The sequence below is a fragment of the Lissotriton helveticus genome, chromosome 3_1 (genome assembly GCF_964261635.1).
Source record: "Lissotriton helveticus chromosome 3_1, aLisHel1.1, whole genome shotgun sequence".
Classification (NCBI taxonomy): domain Eukaryota; kingdom Metazoa; phylum Chordata; class Amphibia; order Caudata; family Salamandridae; genus Lissotriton; species Lissotriton helveticus.
This window is the reverse complement of record NC_136061.1, coordinates 1,635,081,127-1,635,099,419: the sequence shown is the minus strand read 5'-3', so window position 1 is coordinate 1,635,099,419 and position 18,293 is coordinate 1,635,081,127. Positions and strand designations below refer to the sequence as shown.

The 18,293-nt window shown below is 43.0% G+C and overlaps 1 protein-coding gene across 1 annotated transcript in view; it reads left to right on the top strand.

The window, feature by feature from the left end:
- CCDC93 (CCC complex scaffolding subunit CCDC93) overlaps positions 1 to 18,293 on the top strand; it is a 1,137,947-nt gene that overhangs the window by 135,061 nt on the left and 984,593 nt on the right. The window contains exon 5 of the mRNA XM_078682376.1: positions 5,292 to 5,390. Coding sequence (XP_078538502.1) covers positions 5,292 to 5,390 — 99 coding nt within the window. The remainder of the gene's footprint in view (positions 1 to 5,291; positions 5,391 to 18,293) is intronic.

Genomic DNA, 18,293 nt, shown 5'->3' with positions numbered 1-18,293 from the left:
CCTGCTGCAGCCTTCCTTCCAACTGTACATTAGTCTGCACATTTAACCACTAGGTGGCAATCTCACACAGTTGAAAATTCCACGCCCGGTTGTTCAATCTTATAGTTCTTTTTACTGCAGTTAAAACGGTTGTGGCATCGTGTTACTGAGGACACTGGTCATTTGTCATTGCTTCATTGGTCTAGGCCATTATGATACTCAAATTACAGCCCTACTGATCTTTACACGCTGTCCCCTGGCATTGGGCTGTTGTTTACTCCACTCAGCACTAACAATAAAAATATGTTAAATAAATAGGCAAGCATTTATCTGAAGGCTAATTGGTGTTAAAGAAAGGAAGTAACTAGTAAGTTCTGCATCACTCAACTTTAAGAACACCTTCATTTTTAAAGACATCTTGCAGAAAAAGTATATACATGCCACAAAGGCTCCTCAAAATTCAAAAATTGGATTTAATTAACATGCAGAATCTTTTCATCTTAGAACTTCAGATTAGATCAGTGCATCGAGAAGTATTAACTTAAAAGTGATAGTTTTCAGACATGAATTTAGAAACGTTCACCCCCCCCCACACACACAATACCAGTAGTGAACTGAAGAGGCAAGTCAGATGTTATGAGTACTCTTTTGGTGGCCTCCATTCCTAATATACATGAACAATGCTATAGTTTATCAAATAAAATGCTGGAGAAGGTTTTGTACAGTGCCTATCCTGAAGCCATGTTTCACGAGGTACTCTTATATGTAATACTAGCAGCCCCACCCGACGTTGTCCGGGTATGAAATAGAATGTGTGTAATGTGTGTATTCAGATATGGTCATTCGCGTGTTCCCCCGCTTGAGGCCCAGCTGCAGCCCTGGTTAATGTTAGCAGGCGCGTGTCCCCCCCGCTTGAGGCCCAGCTGCCGCCCTGGTTCATGTTAGCAGGCGCATGTAATTAGTGTAGTGATCCGCCGCCTGAGCCCGGCTACAGCCCTGGCTGATGTTAGCAGGCGCGTGTAATTTGAGTTAATGTGATAGTTCAGTAACAGCGCGCATGAGAGGCTGCAGTAATTGTCCCCGCAGACACGCTCTGTCGCGTGTGCCCCCGCTTGAGGGCCAGCAGCGACCATCTAACAATTAGAATTGTGTGAGTCTGGAATGATTGTTTCCTGCTGTTCTTATTTTTTTATGACCCACACCGACGCTCTTCGGCCCGAGTGCTTTTTAGACGCACCCAGGCCAAGCCACACACTGCGTTCGGCCCTTTCAGATGCACCCAGGCCAAGGCACACACTGCATTCGGCACCCCCAGTATGTGTGAGACAATGGGCAGTCCCCCAAGGGAGTCTTGCGAATGGTTACTTACCACGCTTCGAGGTGAACACCTTTGTGACGCCCCCAGCACACGGCCACAGCAGACGATCTGATTAATGTACGACCCAGATGGCATGTAGTGCGGAACGTAGCACACGCCCCCAGCGTTTGTCACGCCCCCAGCGTGCCCCTTGATGCGGCGCAATTGCGTAATTGGCGCTTCACATTTCATGAAGGGCGGACACACGCCCACAGCGCGAACACACGCCCACAGCGTTTGTCACGGCCCCAGCGTGCCCCTTGATGCGGCGCAATTTCGACTCACATGGCATGAAGGGCGGAACGTACCACACGCCCCCAGCGTTTGTCACACCCCAGCACATGCCCACAGCAGAACGCAGACACGCCCACAAGGGACTACTTTGCTGGCACGGTTCTTTTACCTTTTAAATGTATATGGTGGCCGTCTGCATAGCCTATGTCCTTCTGCTGCAACTGCCCTTTCCAATGCTGTATTGGGTGTTGTGATTGGTGCTGTGGTTACTGAGATTACCCGCCTCAAAGGTTTGGGCTCTCTCTTTATAATATTAGTATGGATATATATATATATATATATATATATATGTATATATATTGATACCCCTCGGTTCCTTTTCGCCAGGAATTTGCAGCGCTCTCTCGCCGGTTCGTAAATCCCCGCGGCAGAACCATGCCGCATTTAAATCCACAACCAATTCCCCCAGCTGGGAGAAAAACGGGACAAACTCGCGTTTGTCTTCACTTATGTGCTTTTTTATTTAATCCTCACAGCATGGAGTTTCTAAAGCAGGCAGGCACAAATCTACGCGTTTCGGGATAGCATATCCCTTGTTCACGATCAATTTGGCTCCAGGCTCTCAGTCTCAATATAGTGAATCACATTATTACATCATTTCCTGTTTGATGTTATTTTGGCCCTCGGCCTTCTGGATGATGTAGTTTTTTGCAACTTTTTTATACACTTTTTTATCCGTCTGCATAGCCTATGTCCTTCTGCTGCAACTGCCCTTTCCAACGCTGTATTGGGTGTTGTGATTGGTGCTGTGGTTACTGAGATTACCCGCCTCAAAGGTTTGGGCTCTCTAGTATGGATTGAAGAAAAAGGAGGAAAAGTGAACTAAAACAATCGCCTAGGATCACACAATTTGGTAAAAAGGAGAATCCCAGATTTTCAGATTTAACATTGTTCAGTTGAGCCCCTAGACGTGTACGCTGTGCTTCCTCTACACCCACCTTACCGCCAAATCCCCCACCCGCCACCCCGGTGGCAACAATGTGGCCCTCGGTCACATCACATACAAAACTTTTTGATCCCTGTGAAAATGTTGGTGAGTACCCATGGCTTAGGCTGTGTCCTTGAGTTTAGCCATTAACCTAGGCTGTGTCCCTTACTGAGTGTATTTTGCTTCCTTTCAGGTAAAGCTTTCTCCTGTATTTTTTTTAATTTGTCCTTGCGATGCTCTCATGGTCTTTTCAGGACAGGTTGAACATTTTACACGTCCACTTTTCCAGAGCTGCGAATTACTGTCATATGCCATTATTTGAAGTACTATTAATCCAATTGGTTCGGCAGTCTAGTTTGTTGATTTAAATGAATCCAAGACTGCAGGAACCCGTATGTAATGATGTGATAAATAACACGCTAGAACAGGAAACGTGGTGCTAAGGATGCAGTGAGGTCCTGTGGTCACACTAGTAGAGGGGAAGGTCCCTGAGTCATCCCTGGTCCTAGTTTTGTTACTTCCATGAGCTAAGTGAACAACCAGATTTGTTATCAGTCTTCCTCCGATCCCTTTCAATGACTTTCATTGGATTCGTCTATACTTCTGTACCCAAATACATTTTTGCTTTTTGTGGGCCCCCTCGCCCGGGAACCCTTACATTCTAGAGCACAATATCCCCCAGTAGTCGCTTCTTTCAGCCCGTGCCTTCACATACTATGTATGGCATGTATCATTCTCGCTCTCTCTTGTAAACTCCGGGACATCCTGACACCTGATTGGGTGCAGTGGCTGCAGCTTTGCTCCTCACCTTCCTCGCAGGGCACAGTAGACTGGCCACTCTGAAAGAAAGCTGCTGCTGGGCAACCCCTTTGTAGAAAAAAATCCTTACATTAATTTTCAATTTTGTGTTAGTGAATACGTTACTCAGTTATGTAGTCTCAAAATTGATCGTAAAACAATCACAGTTTACCAGTTGCAAACTAGAAAGTGTCCCCTGGGGACACTTTCGCCTTTGTGAATGGTAGCGAAAACGTTTTTAAAGAGAAGGCAGTGGTCCCACAGACCACTGCCTACCCTCAAAAAATGAAACTGAAACATTTCATTTTTCTTTTTGAAACGCATCCCGTTTCCCTTGAGTAAAAAAAAAGTTGCTTTATTTAACCGCATGCGCGCTAGCGGTTTTCCCGCTGTGCGGTTCATGACAGCTCGTCATGAGCGTACGAGAGGCGTAACTCATGACGAGCTGAGCTCGTCATGAGCGTCGAAGTGGTTAAAAGCAAACACAGACATGGTGGTCTGCTGTCCCCAGCAGGCCATCATCCCTGCGTTATTGCCCATTCCCAAGGGTCGCAAATTGAGATCTGCCTCATGAATATTGATGAAGCAGGTCATTTGCAACCCCATTGGGAATCTCTAATGTGTCTGAGACTCTAATTGCGAGTTGCAAAAAATCTAAATTAGAGACTCGCAAAATGAAATGGTTGTACATCTGGCCCTTAGTCTTGTACATAAAGCCCTACATGAGCAGAGAAACACCCATCTATCCTGTTGTTAAGTCGGTTCCCTGTTTTTCTGCGCCTTTCCACATATATCTCAGCTTTTCCGATGTTTCCCAATTTTACGGAATTGACACACCTCATAAAGGCGACTGGGGTACTGACATAGGTAAAGAAACAGATGACCAAACGTATCTTATTGCTGCTTGTAAACCGCTTATGTTTTTACAAGAGAGCACCACAAATGATTGCATTTTAGGGCCAGAAGTACTAAGAAACCGAGATTCGCAATAAGGAAATTGCAAAACGGCATGCTCGAAAGTGTGTTGAACACTTTCTGCGATTCCCAGCGATTACCAGTGGGTCGCAAATGGCCTACCTCATGAATCTTAATAAGGTAGGTTGAAATTTGCAACTCATTAGCAATGGCAGAATCACAGGGATGGTGGCCTGCTGAGGTCAGCAGACCACCGTGACTGTGATTGCTTAAAGCAAAAAAAGACGTTTTTGCATACATTCAAAAAGAGGACCCTTCCCATTTGCGAATGGGTTACCACCAACTTGAAGCTGGTGGTAACTGTGAATGTTTTGCACCCGTATTCCCGGTCATAAAACATTCAGATTAGGAAGGGATGCCCTAAACATGCCCCTTCCTAATATTGAATCGCAGAATCAAAATGTGATTTGGTAACAAGTTACTGAGTCGCATTTTGCCTTTTGTATATGCCAAAAAGCATTTTACCGGTCGCAAAATGCCCGATGTGCCGTTTGCGACCAGTAAAATCCTTCATACATCTGGCCTTTCATTTCAACACTGCAGCTACCTTACACCCACTTGGTTACGTGAAACAGACCTAACGTGTAGTTACAACTGCAAACATTGTAGAGAAGAATGTAGGCCTTGGGAGTTGATGGTGAGCGGAGTGTCAAAGTTGGTGATGAGCTTGGCTGACTGATATGTACTACCTGCTGCAGCTTAAGTTGTGGGTCTCTCCTGCAATGTTTATAAATGTATGCAGAATTAAGATTACTGTTTAGTAATCTGCATAATTTAAATAAGCCGTTTTGCTACACTAAAGAATTCCTTGATTAAAGAAGTGCTATAACCTGAATTTGTGAAAACTGGACACTACATTTCATTTTACTTAAGTCTGTTTGTATGATAGACATTTGAGTAATTATATTTGAAGGGAAAAGTACTTTGAATTAAAAATTCCTCTTGTCATTTACAATTTAGTGGCTTGTAAAGCGTGCCATAGAAACGAGGGAGGAGATGGGAGATTACATCCGCAGCTATTCTGTGTCACAGTTTCAGAAAACGCATAGCCTTCCTGAGGTGAGTGCCACTGATAATGTTTTTTGTTCAAGTTTGTACACGATCTGTTAATTTAAAATAAAAAGCAAGTTCGCTTTTTGTGTTATTGCATAATTTGCTAATATTTTTCATATTATCCAGTTTCTAATGCAGTGGTATCTCAAAATTTCATGTTATTTAAAACGAACGATGGACCTGGTTTTAAGACATGTTTTATCTCGGGATCATTAGAGTGACAGAGCGTCTATTTCTTGAATTATACTCAGAAACATTGTATTTACTTAGAACTTCAGACTGTTCCATTGAAGAAAATGGAGTGGCATAATATGGGTCAAGGACTGGTATTGGAAGGACCGGTATTGGTTCTCTATCCCATTTCATCAACCTTTCTCCTGTGTCTGAGCATGTTTCATTGGATATGGAGACCTCATTGGGTGGAATTCGTTAATGCCTTTTCTATGCCAGTCGTTGGATGTGTCCCCCCCTTCGTTATAGTATTTAACTGAGTAGAGGATATGTAAAGACAGCTATATTATGCAGCTGCAAACTATTATGTTATATAGTTGCCATGTAACGCTAGTACTACCAGGTTCTGGGTCTGTTCTTCTCAATTAATGTTTTGCGCTGCTTTGTAACAACACCAAAAAAGATTCTAATCACTGTTGGACAGCTTTGTGTATTCAGTAGAATGGACATGCCATAGGCATGCCTACTTCCTCTGCTGGGGTGTGAACCCTCGCCTTTATCCTTTATTCCACCATTCAAAGTGCATCAGAACCTGCTTCTCGTGTACTGGAAGGCCCTCTGTGAGGGGCCCACCTTTGCCTCTAATGCTTTGCTATGTTCACACACTATTCTCTTCTTTCTTCCTCTCAGGTGGCTTATGCCACATGTCTAAGCTATGTGCAACAGTCTTGGAAACAATCCTCCAGTGTAAACCTATGCTTTGTAAGCACTACTAACCAATCGGAGATGCTGGCATACAGAAAGGATTTTTTATTTAATCATTTAGAAAAGGATTCAATAACTAAATGGTGCCTGATGGGTGAGGGTCAATAGAATCCTCAAACCGACAAGCAAAACGCACAGGTGTGATCAATCCCTGCTGAATGAAAGGACAGGAACTGTAGTAAAAGGAAACGTGCAAGCCAAGGTAATCTTTCTGGGGGCTCTCCCACTCTTGTTTGGAGTTTATCCTGTTTGGCTTAAAGGAAGTGGTGTAAATGACTCCAGGTAGGGTGTACCATTACCCTGCTGCTCCCTAGCAGTATGTTTAGTGTGACATTTGTCGAGATCCAGGGATAGGAAACAATTGCCTTTCTAGGAGTTGACAGCCTTCCAGAGATAAAATTGTCACTTGTTCATTGACTCTGGTGGACAGTCGGGTAAAATTAGCCTCTCTCTGGGTATGAAGCTCCGTAACTACTATTTCAGCTTGGGACTCAGCTAGTTTCTCCTTCTGGGCACAGTGTTGCCAACTTATTGTACTGAGTGGTACATACCACCTCCCTTCATGGCCATGAGTTATGGGACACTCTCCAGTGACTCCAAGACGCTCTGCCAAGGTAGGACCTAGTTCCTCCTGTTATGTTTTGTCAGTTGCTTGTAAAGCATTTAATGTCACCCTGAAACTGCCTCAAAGCACTGGGAGGGAGAGCAAAGCAGCAAGGTAGAGGGAATGGATTGAGAACCTTCTGTAGGGTGTTAGTTTGGCAAGGCCCTTCCAGCTCCTGATTCCTCCTCCTCTATGCTTGATCCTAGCTATAGCTTATTATAGGATATTATGGAGCGAGACGGAATAGAATGCTGTACATTTGGTTAGTGCGAAGCGTGTTCATAAGAGACAGAACACATGCCTTACTTCGCATTGCTCTGGTTCTCTCTGTTGGTTTCCAGCTGCTACTCTCACAAAAGGAAGAAATTCATAAAAGTAAACACAGGTACGATCAGGTCCTAGTCCTGTCCTACTCTTGGGTAGCAGAGTCTTCTGAAAGTGATGACGAGTATGGCAAGATGGAAATGTATTTAGGGTGAGTCAGGAAGATGAAGCAGGACTCTGATGAGTGGAATGCACAGTAAATGCTCAGATGTGCAACTCCAATAGGTAATTAAAAGAGAAAGGAAGATGGTGTTGGTTTTGAAGTTTGAGTCAGAAAGACAGATACACACAAATAAGGAAGGGAGAAATAAAGGAAGGGAGAATGTAACAATTTCAAAGCCTAGTTGTCAGGGAAGAGGAGCTCGTCGTCAAGTCAAGAGTAAGTTTATTATGACCATAGTCTTTAAACAGATACAAGGGACAGTATCACAAGTTTAAAATATTCACATAAATACGATAAAACATTTATAAAATTGATCCGATATTAAATTAGACTCGTACGTACCCTTATGCTGGTACCCACGCCAATAGAGTTGTATTTAAACTAAAACTTGGCATTTACAATTAAAACCCACATAGTTTCCCTTATTTAAGAATAATTTCATTGAATTAAAATTCATACAGTCCTACAAGTTATTCCTGTTTTCTTAAGTCATTCAGTACCACATTTATGTATTTCCCAAGGGCAATTGCAATCTCAATAGTGGGAATTTCAGTTAATAGGTCAGCTGCCTGTGCCCTAGTTCTTATATCATATTTTAGGAACACGGGACGCAGCCACCGTTTCCGCTGTTCCAATAGTGTCAAGCAGTCGAGTAGGATAGTCGACAGGTCTCCTTTACATCCCAGGTTACACCTGCAGCACCCTTTCTGATCTAACATTTTCGATTTCAGGTCTTTATTTGTTAACCATGGGTTGAGTCCAATCCGCAGCCTTAAAATCTCCTGCCTAAAGCCACGGTTGGGCAGGATGTCTAGGTAAGGAAACCAACTTTCGTTTGCCCAAGAGCTCATCATGTGTGTTACTGATTTCTTTTTTGCCAAGTAACCCATATCAATCATTCCAGATATTTCCTTCCCCTTTAGTTTCAACTCGCTCCTTGTACAGAGTAATTGTTGCGTTTCCTGGGTCACCTCTACCTTTAATCTTTTAAAGATTTCCGTCAATCTTTCCCTACATGCTTTTGCCCATTTTAGGTCACTCTTTTGAATTTCATTCCTGCACCATTGTGCTACTTTTTGCCCATCTGGATCTTCAAAACGTTTCCAAAGTCTAATTATTGCCATTTGTATTTGTATGTCCCAAGACTTTGTGCCTATTTCCCTTCTTATAGCTTGTATCATAGATGATTGAGGGAGCGAAAGGAGACCTTTAAGGCATTTCCCCACCACCAAGTCCCAAGCTCCCTTACTACTCAAATAGAGGATTTCTGCTCCATACAAGACTTGGGGGGGGGGGGGGGGGGGAATCATTGCCTCAAAGGCTCTTAGCATTGGGCGGTGAGACATCTCTCCATAATCCCTATTGAATATTTTTAGGCCACATATTGAAGTGTGTGCTTTTGCTTTTTGTATTTCCAGATGTGTGTACCAGTTTAGTCTCTTGTCAAACCATATCCCTAGGTAGCGATATTCATTAACCGTCTCCAGTTTAAGCTCACCTAGGTACCAGTTAAATCTGCTTATTTTTTTCCCAAAACATAGAATTTTTGTTTTGTCTAGGTTGACAGTTAGAAATTTGCTGGCACAATATGCGGTGAAGGCATTAAGCTTTCTTTGGAGACCTCTCTCGGTCTGGTCTACTATTACCAGATCGTCAGCATATAATAGGCAGGGCACCTTGTTTCCGTCCATTCTGGGGCTTGCACTGCCCTCCACCTCAAGAATGGCCGGGAGGTCTGATAGAAATATTGAGAATAACTGTGGGGCTAGGACACAGCCCTGTCTTAAACCGTTATCTATGGGTATTTTTTGTGTCAATGATCCCACCGTATCCTTGATAACTTGCGCCCAATTCCCACTGTGTAGTTCCATTATTATGGTCAGAAGATCTCTAGGGATATTTACCTTCAATAGTGTTTCCCATAGGCATACACGATCGACTGAATCGAAGGCTGCTCGAAAGTCAACGAAACAACAACATAGCTTGCCATTTTGTTCCGTTGACTTCTTTGCCATAGCCTACAATGCAAATCCATGGTCTGTCGTGGAGTGTCCCTCCCTAAATCCTCCCTGTTCTATGGGGACAATTTGGCACTCCTTTACCCATGCGTTGAGATGTTTCAATACAATTTTTGAAAAAACGTTCTCTCCTATATCTAGGAGGTTAATCAGACGGTAATTTTGTGGTGCCTCCATACTTCCTTTCTTGTGGATTGGCCTGATTATTGCGCCCTTCCAATTAGGTGGCATTAAGCCTTCTGTTAATATTATATGGAACATCTGCGCAAAAAATCTTGCCACCACTTTACTTCTGACTTCCATATTATTGCAGGCAGATTGTCTGGTCCTGCCGCACGGGTTAGCTTCAATTCTCTTATTGTTTGTTCTACTTGATTTGCATTAAATTTAGATTTAAGATCTTCTGATATTTCTTGCCATTTTTGGGTCTCTACATGGACTCTAGGAACTCTTACCCCATACAGTTCCCTTATATACTTCTCCCATGCTGCCTCACTAACTACACATTTTAGTTCGCCATCTGTTGGGCCAATTGCTGCCTTTACCAATTTCCAGAATTGTCTAAGGTTTTTCTCTTCAATTGCTTCCAACAGATTTGACCAACATTTCTCTTTAAATGACCTTTTAGCGTCATTTACCATTTTTTATAGTCTTTTTTTAGCTTACTTATGTGATCCTGTCTCTCATGGGTGAAGTTCTTTTTTTGTCTTCTTTGTGCTGCCCGTATCTCCCTTTTTTTAGATTGGCACTCGACAGAGAACCATTTTACTCAGCTGGGTGGTTTCCCACTATTTTTTTTATCCCTTTTTAGTTCGTCCTCAAACCCTGGTGGTTCTTCTGACAGAAGTAGGTCCTGTAACCCACTAGTTATTTCTTCCGACTCGCTCTCCTCTTCCAGCTCTGATTCACGTACTTTGTAGCCTGGTAGTATGAAGTGCTGATTCATTTTGATCATGGTTAACCTCTCCACGCTTTTGGGCGAGAGACTGGTCCTTTTCACAGTCACAATGGCACCAGCAGCACTGAAAACACGCTCAGAAGAGACACTTGCAACAGGGCAAACTAGATACTTTATCGCCAGCCTGCTGAGCAGTGGCCATTGCTTTCTTGTCCTATACCAATACACCAATGGGCTTTGCTCCATGAACACCTCTGTTGTGTCATCCAGATAGGCCTGGACCAACCGCTCAATGTTCATTGGTGCTCGGGTTTGCTCGTCCTCTTTTTGCTTTGTGACAGCAACGGACTTACCCATCCCTTTCTGTAGAAACCAAGCAGCTATTTTTTTGCTTGTGTCTGATGAATCAGATCCTGTTGGTGCGGTTGTTTTATTGTTTGTGTTGGTGACTGCTGGGATGCAAACGCACTGCTCGCATGCTGTGAAGAAGAACTTGACTCTGTAGGATGCTCAGTAATACTTGCACTGTCCTGGGCTGGCACTGGCAGGCCTCTAATTGAGAGCCGTTCGTTTTCTAAATCAGTGGCTTCCTTGGCTATTACCGTTTTGTACTTGGAAACATCCCCTTCTGAAAAAGGAATTACTGCATTACTGTTCACAAATATTTTGTACCGTGGACCCAAAATTGTGGCAGTAATGTAATATTGATGTGACACAATCTTATTTTGAATCCTTGTATTCTCAGATAAGCGGCCGGCTAAGGACTTCGCAAAATTACATGCTTCAAGTTTTCCTTCAACACCTTCGTATGTTTCAGACACTTCCTTCAGCTCTTGCTCTAGCATGTACAATAATGGGATAGCTTGGCCCATAGTACAGTCCTCCCTGCTGACTGCACGTGCGAAGACCTCAAAAGGAAGTAGCATCTCTGTCAGGCATTTAATGAGGTCCCATTGCGACATCTCCACTGTCATGGCTTTAATAACAGTTGGATCCTGCCCTGATCTTCTTGACATTGTCATGACATAAGCATTAAGTGGTATGTACTGCTCAAACAGCCGATCAAGCATGTAATAAGTAGAGTTCCAACGTGTTGGTACCTCCTGGATGAGTGCTTTGACTGGCATTTTATACTCACGTTGAATGACCCGTAGCTGCTTCCGGGCTTTAAAAGAATGATTGAAATGCGTGCAGATTCTTCTGCAAATGGTCAGTAAGTTGCTGACTTTGCTTTCATTTTTCAGAAAGTCTTGAACCACAATGTTAATGCAGTGTGCCAAACACGGGACCCTGAAATAGCGACCATCTTCCATGGCCTTAAATACATTACTGCCATTGTCGGTGGCAACAAAACCAATGTTGAGGCTTCTTGGTCGCAGCCATTCAAAGACCTTGCTGTTGAACTCATCCAAAATGTTTGCAGCAGTATGCGATTTCTCCATAGCAAACATGGCTACAGTAGCATGTCTGCGAGTATCATTAAAAATCTCAGTAGTGTCAATGCCCGTAGATATCTTGTTTCTAACACCTGTAAAAGAGTTCCAGTGTGCAGTGATGCACATGTAATCAGTGGCTTGGCTACTGGTCCACATGTCTGTTGTCAGGTGGATACTATGCACAGCACTCTGCTGCAAGGCTTTTCCAAGCAATTCCAGCACGTCGTGGTGTAGTGCTGGAACAGCAACTCTGGCAAAATAGTAGCGGCTGGGAACATTCCATTTTGGGTAGAGGGTTGTCACAAATTCCAGGAAACCCACCCCTTCAACAAAAGAAAAAGGGAGAAGGTCCAGAGCTAACATTTTAGCAAGCTTAGCATTGTACAAACGTGCTATTGGGTGGTTGCGCTCGTACTTTCCCTCCTGTCTAAACATGCCGACAATGGTACGCTGCTTGATATTTCTTTCAGTTGTGCTCGATGCTGTCATTCGCATCGCAGACTTCGCACCCGTACTCCTTGGTGTCTCCGGGTTACTCTTACTCTTGTGCCACAGAGATGTTGCTGATGCGGAGGATGTGGGATATACCACTGCAGTGCTGGGGAGTCGGACAGGGGTACTTAGTGTACCACTACCAGATAGAATGTCTCCCTCTTCTTCCTGCGAACGGAGCGTAGTTCTCCGCCCAGGGTTACAAATTACTTCAGGACACAGCACACAGCAAAGTCCTTTCAAGCAGGGGGACACAGCACACAGCAAAGTCCCTTGTCCTTTCCTTAGTCAAATCAGCAAACTGCAGGCCAGCCCAGAACACACAGCAAGGGCAGTCCTTCCCTTCAGCTGTTCCTCTTTGCAGAGGTTCCTCTTGATCACAAAGCAGTTTCAATCCTTTTTTAGGCTTGAGCTCAATCTTGAGTTCAGGGGTTTCAGCTCTTACAATTATACCGCTAAATGCCTTTGAAGTCTTTTTGTTCAGGGGGCTCTGAACCTGGTCCAAATCAGACCTTGGTGTCTTCCTGCCAGTGCACACCCTCTTTCTTTGATAGTGAGGGTCTGGGCCCCAAACGCTCCGCAGGAGGTGGAGCCATCCTTTTGTGGCAGTAACACAGCCCTCTTCACATCAAGGGGGCTACACCTCCCCCCAACACCAAATGCAGGCCAGCCTGTTGCTGTCTCACCTACTCCTCCCTGGGGTCAGGACACTTCTCAGACCCTGTCACACCCAAACCCAGACAGTCAATACACAACCATGCAGAGGCATACAGGATGGTTTAAGACCAGAAACCAGCCATTTCTGAAAGCGTGGTTTCTAAACACACAATTTAAAAACAATCTTCACAAAAAAGACGTGTTAATAAATTCTGAGTTCAGGCACACTAAACGCCATCTCTCCATCTTATGCCTATGGGAAGATATGCTGGAAACATGTGACACAGCATTCCCCATTCTGTCCTGTGGGCAAGATGGCCTTGCAACAGTGAAAAACGAATGTGGCAGTATTTGACTGTCAGGACATGGTACACACCTCAGTATATGTCCTACCTTTCACATACACTGCACCCTGCCCCGGGGGTACCTTGGACCTACAATAGGGGTGTCTGCTGTGCATAAAAAGGGAAGGGTAAGGCCTGGCACGTGGTGCATTTGTCAGGACAGCAAGGCAGTTAACAAACTGCACGCAGGCACTGCAGTGGCAGGCCTACTTGTGTGGGTGGCACAACTAGTGCTGCAGGCCCACTAGTAGCATTTGCTTTACCAGCCCTGGCACACATAGTGTACTTTACTAGTAAGACAAACATACCAATTATGGACAACTAATTACCATAACACTTTATACAGGGAGCACTTGCACTTTGACACTGATCAGCAGTGGCAAAGTTCCCAAAGCATCTAAGCCAGCAAAACGCAATCCATCACAGCATCAAAAATAGAGACAGTACAGGCAAAAAGTCAGAGGTAACCACGCCAAGAAATGCCAGGTCTAACAGATCCCATGGGAAGACCTGATATTTGATTTGTAAGGAATGATCCCTTACTTCTAACCCATATATTTCTGATTCTGAGGACTTTGTCCTAACTGGCCCTGTCCTTACAGGCAAGGACAAATCAGGAAGTAATGTATATGAATGTGCCTGCACCATCACACTCTCCTCTTAGTTTTTTATGGTGAGAGCACTTACACTGAGGGTCTGTGCTAGTGTTTAAGGAGTGTGGGCCCGATATATTAAGTCAAGGTTACAAATCAGTCTGTGTGTTTTTTTTCACTGACTGGTTTCAAATTGGGGTTAATTTTGCAATGCAACTGGGACTTCATAAAAAAAAAAACTTTTATATGCAAGAAATTACACCAGGGGACGTTTGCAGTGGTCCCCTCAATCCCAGGCTACTCCTCTGAGGCCACTTGCTATCATTCATAAGCTGGATGGGTGCAACTTCCCCTTTGTGAGTCTGAGACCACACAAGGTCTGATGTCATTATCTGTTCAGTGTTGGCAAAACTTTGATACATGGGTAGGGGTGATCATTTCACACCAACTCCTGTTTGTGGTTTGGAATTGGTCACAAGTGGTACTTTGCAAGCTGGGAATACTATACCAACTTGCAAAATACATTTAATACGTGGATTGCTTCTCCTGATTTTGCAGTCATAAAGCCTGTGATATTAAGAATAACATGTCAATCAATTTGTCCCGTGGGCCCTGCAGTCACCTATTTAGCTACCATGACAACACTAATATGTTATTGGCTTGTAAGGCTTGATATAAGTGTAGCTCTTTGTGCTTTTCAATTTCTTCTCTATGCTTTCTGTTGTTTTCTTCTTATTGAGGTCATATTTTTGTAATATGTTAATTCTCTGATGTATAAGCAGGCATGCATGCAAGGAGAGGAAATGGCCAGCCATCAGCCTTTAGTGAACGAGAGGAGAAAGCAGTTCCTTTCCCAAAGAAAGCAAACACATAAAACGTTATTAAAGCACAAAGCACTGTAAACATAATGTACTGTGCTTAAAATCCAATGCAAATCTAAAACTGATCATCCCTACAAAATCCATGCAAATATTTAATAAAGCAGTAGCCTGCAGCTTTTGTAACCTTTCTGGAGACTTAGTTTTTAATTTATTTTGGTTCGTTCGATGAACAGTCCTTCAAATCATGTTTGAAACACTGCAAGTATAGTGATACAGAGCACTGAGGGGTCTGATGTTTACCATTGGCAATAAACGTACATTCAATTGATTGTGGTGGCACAGTTTACAAATTCAATTTTTGTAATCTTTCTATTCTTCTCCCCCAATAACTTTATCTATTTCCGGTAGGTTACTTCTGCATTATGTATCTTTTTTTGTTTTGTTTTGATATCTTTATTTGAATTTTCAATTTTCCCAGAATAACAGTATACATATGTGTAGTGAAGGACAGTTGATTACATTGTACGTGGCATAGAATTTCATTTTCACTGCCAAGGCATGTCTTACTAAGCCGAATGCCTGTTCTGTATAGCAGGAGACTGCCTACATAGTGCGTTCTCCATCTGCTATATCATATATACAAATGTCGGAATAATTGCACGCTTATGTCCTTCGGGATAGCAAGTTATTTGTCATGCTCTTCATGGCGTTTTTTTCCCCTCTGTGTCCAGCTGATGTTTAACGTGATAATCAGTACCTGAGCATGCAGTCAAAAGGGTGAGGCAAAATATGATCTATATTTATAATCAAACAAACTAACAAGGCCATTATCTACACGTCACACCTGGGTCGGTGTGTATGTAGTGTGTATACTTCATATCCAGTGCATCCATGCCAATCTTGACCAAGTGGGCCTGTTGCGATAGAAGCCCATGCTTCCCCTCTAGTGTCGTTTGCATATTGTAAATGTGGCCCATTTCCCCGTGACAACCCCCTTCCTCAACTTGCGTCTGTGCCATTATGTAGCCGCGAACCTGTGGCTTCATCCCGTACATCAGCTGCTTGCAAGGAACTATTTCCCCCCCCCCAACCATGCATGTTAAATCCATAAGTATGGTATCCCAATACTGAGCAATAGGGTATTTGCGCAATCCCGCTACTTCCTCTCTGTGTAGTGATGTGCTTTCGGCTTGTGCCCATACTAGGAGCGATATTTTCCAACTGTTGATAACAGGGGGATCAGTGTGTTTCCATCTTTTAGTTATTAACCTCTTTGCCATGACCAAGCCTAGGTCAATAAATTTTGACGTGACCCTATTTTTCTTTGATCTAGGATAAAGACCTAATATGCAGACCTCCAATGTGCGCATGATAGGTGCATGTTGCAAGTGCCTTGATAACTTCCTGCCAATAAGTATGCAGGGAGGCGCAAAACAAGATCATATGTAGGAGGTCCGCGTCTGTCTGTAGACAGCTCGGGCACGCCGTGGTGTTAGTGTGAAAGTATTAGTTTTGTTTGTCTGGGGAGAGGTACGCCCTTTAAGTTATATATGTCTGTGTTAGTTTAAACTTAGAGTTTCTCTTAACATTAGGGGGGTTACCTAGCAATGTGTCCCACTCTTGGTCCGTCCATTGTTGTCCCCTATCTGCTTCCCATCGTAATCGGGGGGCCGTCATGGGTTTCATTGTGTGGATAAGTAGCGCCTCAACCAGCCAGTGTACAATGTGTGATCCATTGCCCATAACATGCAAGTACATGGGTCTCCGGTTCGGTACATCTGCATTATATATATCTTGCAGTTGTTTTTTGTCTCGCAGCAGGACTGATTTGGCTTTTTTTTAAACATTTCTAACCTTCTCTCCAGAAGCCAATATTTCAGACATTGATTTCAGACACTGATGGCCATTTTCTGTCCTCTTCATTTCACAGGGGAAATCAATTGTGTGCAGCTTTCTCTTGCCCTTTTCAAGCACCGTGACAGCCTTTCGGGGCTGATTCGAACGCGTAATAAATTAAAATAACATAACATAACACCTTAATCCAATTGGAAGCATCTTAATTTTAATGTTAATGAACATTTTCTTTAACTCAGGGGACGTTTCTATTCAACAGTTTTCTGCTCCTGGTGCATGTTTGAAAAATCCAGAAAGTTTCTGCAGTACCCGTGTCACCACTAATTGCTAGTCCTTAGTGCTTTGCTCTGGCTCCTTGTTTCAATCTCTGTTTAACCTCATTGAACATGTCTTATCCCTCTCCAGTAGAAGTTGTTTTTATTTCATTGTTATGGGTGTATGTAGAACTGTATGCAGTTAGAAGCCCAGTTCTCACTGTCATTTCTATCTCTCATGTACAATATATTAAGTAGAGATCTCCTCCTCAAGAAATAACTCGTTGTCAAACTTTTTAGCTCCAGCGAAGAATTGAATTTAAAATATTTGTAAAGCGCACGACTACCAAGCGGTTTCTTGGCGCTAGAGACAGAACTTGTTACAGAGAACATTCTAGTGTTAATGGGAACAGTGATCTAGAAGGTATAAAATGTGAGAAAAGTAATTGAAGGTAGGCCGTACTCCTGTCATAAATGGCCTTATAATGCAATCAGAGGGCTTTAAATATAGAACTTTTTGCCATACTTAACCAGGTAACCAGTGCAATAGTGCTCTTTGTCCTGAGATGGATGAGCGTGGAGAGAGGCCAGGAATGGGGCAAATGACAGTCTTCACTACCAGTTGAATTGGTGCAGTTGAAACAAGTAGGTATGATGGCCCAAATAGAGGGAATAACAGTATGTAATTTTTACATGATAATTACTTGGATGGCTGTTTTATGACAGCAGGCAAAGTGGTAGGACTGATGATGATTAGCTGAGGGAGGTGCCCAAAAGTTACCTGCATTTCTTCATGTGTTCAAAGCAAGTAGTCGCAAGTATCCATTCTAAACCCTTTGCTTTATTTGGGCTTATATATTCTAATTTCCTTAGTTTCAGGTCAAAACGTTTTCTTTTAAGTGTTTTAGGCCCTCAAATTCGTAATCTAAACACTAGAATTGTCCTATTTAAGGATATGTTGCTGAAACAGTGTGATTCTTGCTTTAATCTTTATGGGGTGTGATGGGAAGACATTTCATCTTCTGTTAATCTAATCAATTTCTACAAGGTAAAATGAGAATATTAGCAGGACCAGAAGACTCCCTTGCCTTTCACCTTTCCAACATTTTACCTTTCCTTTCTAATGTTCACTGTACCTTTTGGTATAGTCGTTGGATTACTACTAATTGGAAATTTGGGGTGTTTATCTTCAGTTTCTGTTACAGCCTTATGCATATAAATTCAAATGAATGTCTCAGATCCAGTTAACAATCTTGCTAGTATTGACCGCTTGTTGCTTTTTTTAAAATCCAGATTCAAGTGCTGAAGTATTATGTGGTCATTGGTTCTATCTCTAGTACCAATCCCTGCTTGAATACCTGGAGTCAGTGCCTTTTTCATGACTGATTTGTTTACTAATTGGAGTTTCCATTTTACCATGACCTTACTTGGTATACCTCCTAGCACATTATCACGCTGTCGAACCTGGAATTATTGCTCTGCTGTTTATCTTAGTACTATATTAGCCTTTTCTGA